Here is a 10,202-nt window from a genome sequence, read left to right as displayed (position 1 = left end):
GATGAACTCTTTAGCAAGATTTTCTTTTATGTATTCTGCCATGGCGGCGGTCTCTGGAACAGACAAGGGGTAAACACAGCCACGTGGAGGAATCTTCCCAGGAAGCAAATCAATGGTACAATCCCATGGTCGATGCGAAGGAAGTTTATCCGCCTCTTGTTCACAGAACACATCAGCAAAGTCTTGATAGATCTCGGGTAAATAGGACTGAGAGGTGTTTTTAGAAATCTTGGAACAGGAGGATTTCCCATCCGTGTTGGTAACCATTGTTTGGTTACGTACGGGAATTACCTTAGTCAAACCTCCCTGAAAACAATTTGGACTCCAGGATATAATTTGCATTTTATCCCAATCGAAAACAGGGTTGTGTTTTTTTAACCAGGGCAATCCTAACACTAGCTCGTAGGAGGATTCGGGCAACACAAAAAACTCCAGCATTTCCTGGTGCAGACATCCTATTTTGATAGATACGGGATGGGAAAGAAAAGAAATAGATGCCCCCAAAATGGTTTTACCATCTACACCGGAGCGTAATAATTTATTAGGTAATGAAACGACTGGGATACATAGAGTTTGGATTAACTTTTCTGAAATAAAGTTACCTGCAGCTCCAGAATCAATTAAGGCTTTGATCCTTCTTGTCCTGGACTTATGGGAAAGCGACACTTGTAGAAGACTATCTGATATTTGGGATGACTTGAGGATGACCCCCAACTGAATGCTCCCTACATCAGTCAGGGTCTCGCATTTCCCGCAAGCAGAGGACAATTCTTCAATATGTGGTCAGGTGCAGCGCAGTAGACACATAATTTATTTTGAACACTTCTATCGCCCGTTCCCATAGAGGGGAGACCCAATCTAATGCAGCCCCAGTTAACAGTGAGATCACATATGCCACCTTAGCCCGAGAAGTGGGGAAGTTCTGGGGAAGGCATTCAAATTGGATCGCGCATTGATTTATAAATCCTCGGCACTGTCTAGGGTTGCCGTCAAACCTCTCCGGTAGTTGCCAGCTGGAGGCGGGGTTTGGTTATCAGAGCCCCCTGAGGTAGAACCAGAGGAGGGGGTGCAGGAGCTGCAGCCAGAGGAGCCGGGAGAAAAGAGGCCAGCGTGGTTTGAATAGAAACCAGCTGTCTCGAGAGTTCCTGTAAATACTGAGTCACTTGCTGTTGGGTCGCCTCTTGGTTGTCCATCCGAGAGGTCAACTCTTGAAGTGACCCAGTTCTTTGGGACCCCACAGCCTCCATTGGGCCTGAACAAACTGTCACGTCTGTAGCTGACGTATGGGACGCTGTGGGTCTTAGTTGTGGGAGGAAGCGGAGTTGGGGGGCCTGGATATATGTTCTCCTCATCCACAGATCTTGAGTGTTGGCGAGACCTGGGCAAAGGTGCGGAGTCTAACCCACAGGATGGTGTTCGCCAGTGACCCCTCCAAGCAGGATTTGGGCTTAGCTGCACCCTGTGAGCAGGTCGTGGTCCTTTGACCAGGTAACCAAGCCCCATGGGAATGGAGACACAGATAACCGTGGCCCTGAGAGAATAATGCCTGGAGTAAGGCACTAAACAGTATCACCAATAATGAGGTTTAGGACGTAGTTTAAACTCTTGACACGGAGATCACTAGAAATATTAGATACACATGTAGAGATGTAACTCACGGTTGCACAGGGGGTCACCAGAGACGTTTGGGCACACAGGTGGAGGTGGAAACACACTGCTGCACAGAGAATTCACCAGAGATGTTCAGACACACAGGTGGAGGTAGTAACACACTGCTGCACTGGAGAATTACCAGAGACGTTCGGGCACACAGGTGGAGGTGGTAACACACTGCTGCACGGAGCAGGTAGAGATGGTAACACACTGCTGCACGGAGAATCACCAGAGACAGGAGGCACACAGGTAGATATGGTAACACACTGCTGCTGACGCGATGGATCAAGAAAATGGACTGGGAACTCAACTAAGGCACTAGTAGACAACCGTTGTTCAGGCAACTTCCTGTAACCTGTGGGCAAATTATATACCCAGGGGAACCCTGTGATAGGTGCACAGCATCAGCTGACCACTCACCTATCCAGAGATGAAGATACTGTCACATGGGCCGACTGTCATGGCTGCGCCCATGTCAGGACATGCAATCCCCAACACCGGACCACCCGCAGACCACTGCATGCAGGGAGAATACTCAGCTTCTCCAATGCCGCCGGCCAAGCCGCTCGACCGAGGAAGCCGGCGGGACGGTAAGTGAGAGCCGATCCCCGTCTGAGCCCTGACATAAGGGTGTTATTAAGCTTTGGTTAGTAGAGAACCATGCAGAAATTTCCTGGCATTTGTTAGCGTCTTTAGCATGCATGCATAGTTGTATGGAAAGAATAGCAAGACATCTGGATTCAAAAATCTTCTGTTTTCTCTCCAACTTCAAATAAAACCATCCACTGCCTTTGCGAGTACTCACGATTCACCTTGCAAATATGAGGTGGTATAAACCAGCTGGTAGTATGTGGAGCAGAGTTTTTTGATACATACCGATGATAAATAATTTCTTATTGTCTTACCTTTCCAAACTTATTTAATGTCCAACTATCTAAAGTTAAACAGAATTTTTACCAAAAGATAAAAACTTTTTAATTAAACAATTTGCTTGGTATGCAGTCATATTGTTGACTTTCACCATGTCTATAGTGTTGAATGGTTCTAAATGTTGACAATTCGTCCACAATATTGACATGTTTATAATGTTGACATGCAACATGTTGACATTCAACTTATTGACATTGATAAAATGTAGACATTATGTTTGCAGGGGCACCAAAAGGGTTGGGGAGCCTTCCTGAATTTGGCCACACCTCCAGAAGTAGCCAGGCCCATGGCCGCTCTTGGCGGCAGTGTATTAATTTTTACATTTTGAACATATCGGCATGTGTCGACATTATTGCAGTATCGACATTGAGACTGTCAATATTCACAATGTCAACATTCAATCCATGTCGACATTCTGAATGTTGACCTAGTGAATGTCTTACTCATATACCACATCCATATGCTCATTACAATAAGAGGTCCATTTTTTAAAGGGTGAAAAGCCCTATACATCAAGGGGTCGCTGTAGATGATAACCTAGTATGAGTGTCACAAGTGATAGCTTCAATATGCACACATGTAAAAGCCTATTTAACAAGAACCATGAAAACCACCACAGTTCTTGTTCTGTTAAGGTGGCAATTCTTTGAATAAAACATATTTTTTATGTGTACAAATTGATTAATTATATTAATTGAAAAAAATATCTATTTTTATTTGTGATTATGTATTACATTTAATATTTTATTGATAGATAGTGACTATATAGGTGATTTGTATCACCAGAAACCAGACTTATTACTACACACTGATAAACAGGCCCCTAAGTTCCATAAGAAGAAGACCCAACTTCAGAGACATAACTAGACACTTGTAGCCTTCATACATAGCAGAAATTTGGTAAGCCTCCGCATTTGTAGCCCAATGATAAAGAAAACTCACATACATTGGGGCTTTCACAGGGAACTCAGGCCCAATTCACCTGAGGGCTTCATAGCAGTTGTACCCCCTAACTTATTCCTCTTGCCCAACTTGTTATGAGGAACATTTTTAAAAAGTACTGTCAGTAGAATGAGCCAATAAAGAAAGCACGTAACATAGTGGGATGAGGGTCAAGTTTGACAATTAAAACAGATGGTACAATTGTACCGGGTATTAAAAGATGGATGATCATATTTTATAAGTAGGGTAACCTTTTTTAAAAAAAAAACTGCATGAAATTAAAAAATGTGCATATAATTAATGTTTAAATATTGTACTTTGTCTTTGCTATTATTATTTATGGCAGAAAATACAGCAATGAAGAGTATATCTAAAGTCACAATATTTTAAAGTGACATTATCAACTGTAACAAAGTGGAAGCTGTTCAAATCAATAAGGCAATACTCCTCAGGTGCATGAAAGGGAGGGCTCATACTAAACAAAAAAACAGAAAGGGGGATTTCCCTCAGACGTCCCCCAGCACACTAAATTATACCTGTAAAAATACTTGAAAACTGTATTGTAATACAAATTCAGAGATATTTGTTGCATGCATTTGCAAATACACGATAAGCCACCAGGCCAACTTCTCGGCTTCTATGATACTGGTGGCCCTACACTGCATGATAACAGTACCCACTCTGGGCCATGTAATTGTCTATTGTAAAGCCTCATTGTAAAGGCACATACAGAAATACATCCAAATTGAGAGCCAGCTAACCTAGGAGTCACCCATCAACCTCCAATTAGCACTATAGGTATCAGCATGCCCTCCAAATGCTGGTTCCATCTATGCCTCTCAAAACAGCAAACATAGCAAAGTGGAAGCTGCTCAAATCAATTATGCAATACTCTTCAGGTGCATGAAAGGGAGCGGTCATACTAAACAAAACAAAAAAACAGAAAGGGGGGTTTCCCCCAGCACATTAAATTGTAACTGCTACAATACTTGAAAACTATATGGTAATAGAAATTCAGAGATATTTGTTGTACATGGTAAGCCACCAGGCCAACATGACGGCTTCTCTGACACTGGTGGTCCCTACACTGCATGACAACAGTTTTGTTTAGTATGACTTCCATTGCCCTGGCTCTTCTTGGCACTGCCTATGACGGCAGCATACCCTTCCGTTTGCGGCCCGCTAAGCACCACCCCCTCACGGAATGGAGCGTGGCCACAATGCAGTTGGGCCTACTGGGGAATTACCCAATCCCCCGGCAGCCCAGTTCAAGCCTGTATGCATGAGGCGTGTTGCGTCCTGCTGCATTACTATAATTGCAAGGACGGAATGGCAAAGCTGCTTGCGTGCAGATTTGTAAATCCATCCTAACCTGAATCAGGCCTTTAGGCTTTAATATTATCTTTCAATTATATGGCACCACAAGGGCTCTGTAGTGCTGTATATAGGCAGAGCACATGGTGGGTACAAGCAGGGAAGCCAAGAGGGGGGGAGTGGGTACTAATTACCTGGGCTTGCTGGAGGGGCCCCATGATTAGTACACGCCCCTTACCCAGGCCGGCTCTCTATAGCCCTAGGAACAAGTTGAACAATTATAAGGCTACAGTTTATTTTATTATAAATACATAATGCGACAATTACAAAATGTGAATTGCATATTTACATAGCAAGAACTGTAGTATAGAGGATCCTGACTGCAAAGGCTTACATTCTAAAGTTAAATAGGCACACACAAAGTGACAGTGGGATGTGGAGCAGTAGGGTGCAGATTCTGGAGAGTTAGGAGATAGGGGAGGCAGTAGGCTACAGTGAAAACAGGAATTTTTTGGGCAATATTTAAAGGCGGGGGGAGGCTAGGTGAATGCTGTATGACCTTATGTAGTTAAATTGCCTTCTATAATTTAGACCAATATCAATATTTTTCAATGTGGTTTGTTAATGGTGAACATGCACTTTTTATTCATGCTATAATCTTAGAGGTATAAAAGGCAGCTCTATGCAATGCCAACTTATATAATCCTGAGGAAAATGTGGCTACTTCCAATTTGAAATGCTGTGAGCCCTTGCACTGACACTTTAAACAAGACACCCACTGTGGACTTTTACCATCTCCAGACCAGCATATTTTATTGGAGAACATTTACCATCCCAGATTCACCGTCTCCCTGCACCACTACAGCTTCTTGCCAGCAGGATCCAAATGGCACTTCAAAAACTGGGTAATAACTCTCCTACTTTGCTGGACATAGGGCCTGATTCAGCAAGGATCGCTATTCTGCTAATACGCATGCCACGCAGTTGCTAATATCAGCAGTGAAATGCAAATGTTTGCAATCGCATTGCGATCACAGCCTAACATAAGGACGCCCACTTCCCCTTACAAGAGAGGAAAATTAAATGGGCAGCGAAGGATTGAAGGTTGGCAAGACAAGAGTGGGATAAGCCAGAGAGGAGTAGGTTACATAAACTAGACTTCTTACATACATTATGTACTGTACCCAGAAAATGATTCACTCAAGCCGATGTAATTCCTATGAAGACAAGATAACCAAGGAAAAGAAGCCACTTTGAGCCGTTTAACAAGGGGGGCCATATGGCATCTGATAATGAATAGGCCCCTGTGACTTTTACAATACAGTTCAGGGTACATTGTCTGATGTCATGTGGATTAGTTTCAGTATTTCAGTTCCTGTAGTTTGTTTTTCTTCAAACCGAGCAAGGAATCATCAGTGAACAAGTGTATGCTGAAATTGCTTAATGCTTACTTAAAATGTACCTGTTCAGCTGGTCTGCATTGATCCACACACGGAACACACAGAGGGCTGATGTAGAGGTGAACACTGTGGCGATGTTTCACACAAATGGATGATGTTTTAAGTCTCCACATGCGTCTGAGTCGCACTGCTTATACGCTCCGATGGTTACTGCTCTGAGATGCTCAGCAAGTTTGTCGCAGGGAGAGTGAATTTCAGTAGGCATTCTCAGGAGGTGACTAGCTAGTTGTTGGCTTGTCATGTGCATATTGCTGCAAGCGGCTGCATCTAAAGATGCAGAAACGCTCTCTGAAGACACCATGTTCAGACCAGAGTAACTGCGCCTGCCATAGGGCTAGTGCAAGTTTTGATTGCGCGACTGTTCATGCGTCTAAAGCTACTCCAAGATGGATTTGTGCCGCAGCAAGTGGGCATTTCAGTTTAAAGATCATCGCCCATGGTATTAGCCTAAAGACACGTCTGTGGCTAAATACACAGCTGCATCCGACTCAGATTCAGCCTAATAGTTTCCTTATTAATGAGAAACCAAAGGAACGTATTCATAAGGAAATTAAAAGTGCTGAGATTCCAGTTTGTGTGTCACACTTTCTGCTCACAGCAATGTACACTATGCCAACGTGCTAGTCAGAGGTACAGTGTGAGTCAAGTACATGTGTCATATTTCCATATGCTAGATTATATATATATATATATATATATATATATATATATATGTCAGTAGGAACTAGTGACATTGCTGAAGATTGAGGCACTGGTGATATCATGTATGATGACTGTGTTTAAAACCATTTTGTGGATATACAGTATCATAGGAATATGTCAAATAACAAAACAATCCATTATCATATGAAAACAGATGAAATTCACATATCTTGCTTTTTTGTCGCAGCTCTACAGATAACCGACTACGACCTTCAAATAAATGCTAATAAATCAGCTCACAACTGCAGCGCATACATGAGCAATGACCTGATTGTACGCAGGGGGCAGGAAATTAACATCACCCTGACCTTTAATACACCTCTGAAAGCTGAAGACCAGCTGCAGTTCACGACTAGTCTTGTAACTACAGCAGGTGGTAAGTAGAAGTAATAAGGTGCACTTAACACACTTAGTAACATTCTAGAGACTATTGGGTATCTTTATCAATATTATTTTTACTAAAATGCTGTAAAAACGGGTATTTTCACTGATCGAGCAGGAAGCTCCCCATTGACATCACTGCTGATGTCAGTGTGGCCGCCCACAAAACGGCAGGCGTTCGCTTGGGAACGCCCCCGTTTGTGTAGCCACCCCCCGTCCCGCCTACAAAACGGGCCGAGCTGTCGATCAACATCGACAGCCGGCCCTTTTGTAGTGAGCTCCGGAGAGAGAGTCTCTCTCTCGCTCCGGGGCTTGCACATGCGCAGTGCGGCCGCTGCGCATGTGCAGCCTTAACATCGACCCGGTTGCGATCGCTCAGCGATTGCGACCGGGTCTGAATGAGGTCCTCTGTGTGCATGCCATACTTACTGACATTTATATAATCTGCTCCCTGGGAGATGCCAGGAGAGCAGAAACAGCAGGGCACTTTGGGGGGTGGGTGGGGCTTTTATGACATTAGGCCCCACCCCATCATGGCAAACTGCTGCGAATTGTGTGTTTTTGCATCATTTAGCTCCACCCACTCCATACGGAGCCTTAATTCCCAGGAATCATCTCCCCATCCTGCTCACTTCATTAGGAAGTGGGCAGAATGCGGGAGATCCGGATACTCTCGGGAGCTTCCCACAACTTTCGGGAGAGTAGGTAAGTATGGTGCATGCGCAGTGTCAGTTTCCCAGAAGGAGTCTTTCAAACATGTGAAAGACTACTCCAATACCCCCCAGTATGTAACGCGCATAGACAGCGGTTAGCGCTACCGCTGTCCCTGCAAGTTACATTTAGTACATAACGGGGATAATCATGTAAAAAAATATTATCCCCACTTTGATGTCCACTGAAATAAACTGCGGCACTTGAAAGATTATTAGTGATAACTTTCACTGTCACTACGCTGCCAAATTCAGACTGGGGTGTGCAACTGTACATGAGCAGCAATCAGACCCCACAAACGCAGAGCAAAAAATTATGCAAAGAGGGAAAGGAAGAACTCCAGCCCACTGGGCAGAGATCCAAACATACCTCTCCGTCCGGCCTATCCCCACAGAGAAATGCAAGCTCAGCTTTTCGGAACTTGTTAAATAGAGAACTCTGAGGACTGCTGCTGTACGCATGTTTTGTACTGAATACAGGAGATGTCTCCATTATCTCATGCTTTATTTTGCTGTAAACATGCAGAAATAACCTAACATTCAGTTTGCAAATGATCAAATTAAATTTGGAGATAACTCTAGCGACTCACTTTTGCAATTTTCTCACTGTAGGTTTTTAAATTGAATTTTAGATATTTATGAATGTGAGCTGATTTTTGTTTTTTTTATAAAAAAATGTAAATTTTTTTGTTTACGCTAATGCCACAAAATGCGTATGAAAATGTGGTCACATGCAAAAATAATGCTATGCACAAACATGTGGTGGCAACATCCAAAGAAATATCCTAATCTGCAGTTCCTCAAGTTATCCCACAGAGTCCCACTCATCATTCCCCATTAATAGAGTCTCTATGTTTTCTGTGCTGACAACATACAATATATAGCTATAACACCACAAAGTATAACATTTATATCTGCCAGGTAACTCCCTCCTTGAAAATAGTTTCTCGGACTCCGTCATGTCTTCAACGAACAGCTGGGGAGCCCAAAGAAGAGCAAGTCATTCTACCTCCGTAGAGATTACTCTTTTCACTCCAAGTGATGCTGTGATTGGACGTTATGCTCTAACTGTGCAGACTAATGGAAGTGGCAGACGAATTGGAGAATTAATACTGCTCTTCAACCCTTGGGCTCCAGGTAATATTCAAAGTCCATCTTTTCATAAAGTACAGCAAAGGTTCAGAAGGGAGAACCTGTAGATATAAACCGGTTTTATAATGGTAGAAGTAAAACTAAAGTCTAAAGTAGACATGGGCGCAGACCCCCTTGTTTTGGTTTTGTTTCAAAATCTTCTTCATGTTTTGGTTGAACCACTCTCAAATTTTTTCATTTTGGAATTCTTTAAAAAGTTATAAAAACAGGTAAAATCATGTAATTTGGACCTTTATTTCTACAGTATTATTAACATCAATAACTTTCATTTCCAGTCATTTCAAGTCAATTTTGACCACCTCACAGCTCACAATATTGTTGTTACCAATATTGGGCAAAGGGATGCTGACGGCCGGGAAGCCATCTGACTTAATCCTGGTGTCTAAATCCCGACGCGGGTCTACAGACAGGCGTCGAAATCCCGACGCCCATCTAAATCCCGATGCCGGAATCTAGAGAGACGGCTTCCTGAACTAAAATAAGCCAGGCAGTGTTAGCGCTTAGCCCCGGGGGGGAAGGTTAAGTTAGGGAACTCCCGGGGGGACTTAGGGTTAGGCACCACCATGGGAGGGTTAGGTTTAGGGTGCAGGGAGGAGGGGTTAGGTTTAGGCACCATCGGGGGGAGGTTAGGCACCACTAAGGGAGGGTTAGGGTACTTACCAGCAACAGTTGGAATCCTGACAGTTCAAGCTTATTTAGTCCCCCGGCATTACATACCAATTCCTGGCCAAAGACTGCAGCAAGCTGGCTGGCTAAACTAAGCGACAGAGCAGCAGCGCAAACACAAGGCAGTTTAAAAGAATATAGCACATCCATAAACATAATAGCACAAGAGTGGCAGACAGGATGTCAGTTTATTAAATGATACAATCTTATAGAATATTTCATTAATCAAGAATAGCCTAAAAGTAAAAGCCTAGTTAAAAATTTGATATATTACCTACACACTTCCCCAAAG

At 43.3% G+C, this 10,202-nt stretch overlaps 1 protein-coding gene across 1 annotated transcript in view; it reads left to right on the top strand.

Annotated features, from left to right (window-relative positions):
* The first annotated feature begins 2,113 nt into the window (after positions 1–2,113).
* LOC148514859 (protein-glutamine gamma-glutamyltransferase E-like) overlaps positions 2,114–10,202 on the top strand; it is a 116,749-nt gene continuing 108,660 nt past the window's right edge. Inside the window, exons 1-3 of the mRNA XM_088480767.1 lie at positions 2,114–2,243; positions 7,189–7,377; positions 9,014–9,229. Coding sequence (XP_088336893.1) covers positions 2,114–2,243; positions 7,189–7,377; positions 9,014–9,229 — 535 coding nt within the window. The remainder of the gene's footprint in view (positions 2,244–7,188; positions 7,378–9,013; positions 9,230–10,202) is intronic.

Source organism: Taudactylus pleione, unplaced genomic scaffold (assembly GCF_031769625.1).
Source record: "Taudactylus pleione unplaced genomic scaffold, aTauple2 ptg000256l, whole genome shotgun sequence".
NCBI classification, from domain to species: domain Eukaryota; kingdom Metazoa; phylum Chordata; class Amphibia; order Anura; family Myobatrachidae; genus Taudactylus; species Taudactylus pleione.
This window is presented reverse-complemented; position numbering and strand designations above follow the sequence as displayed.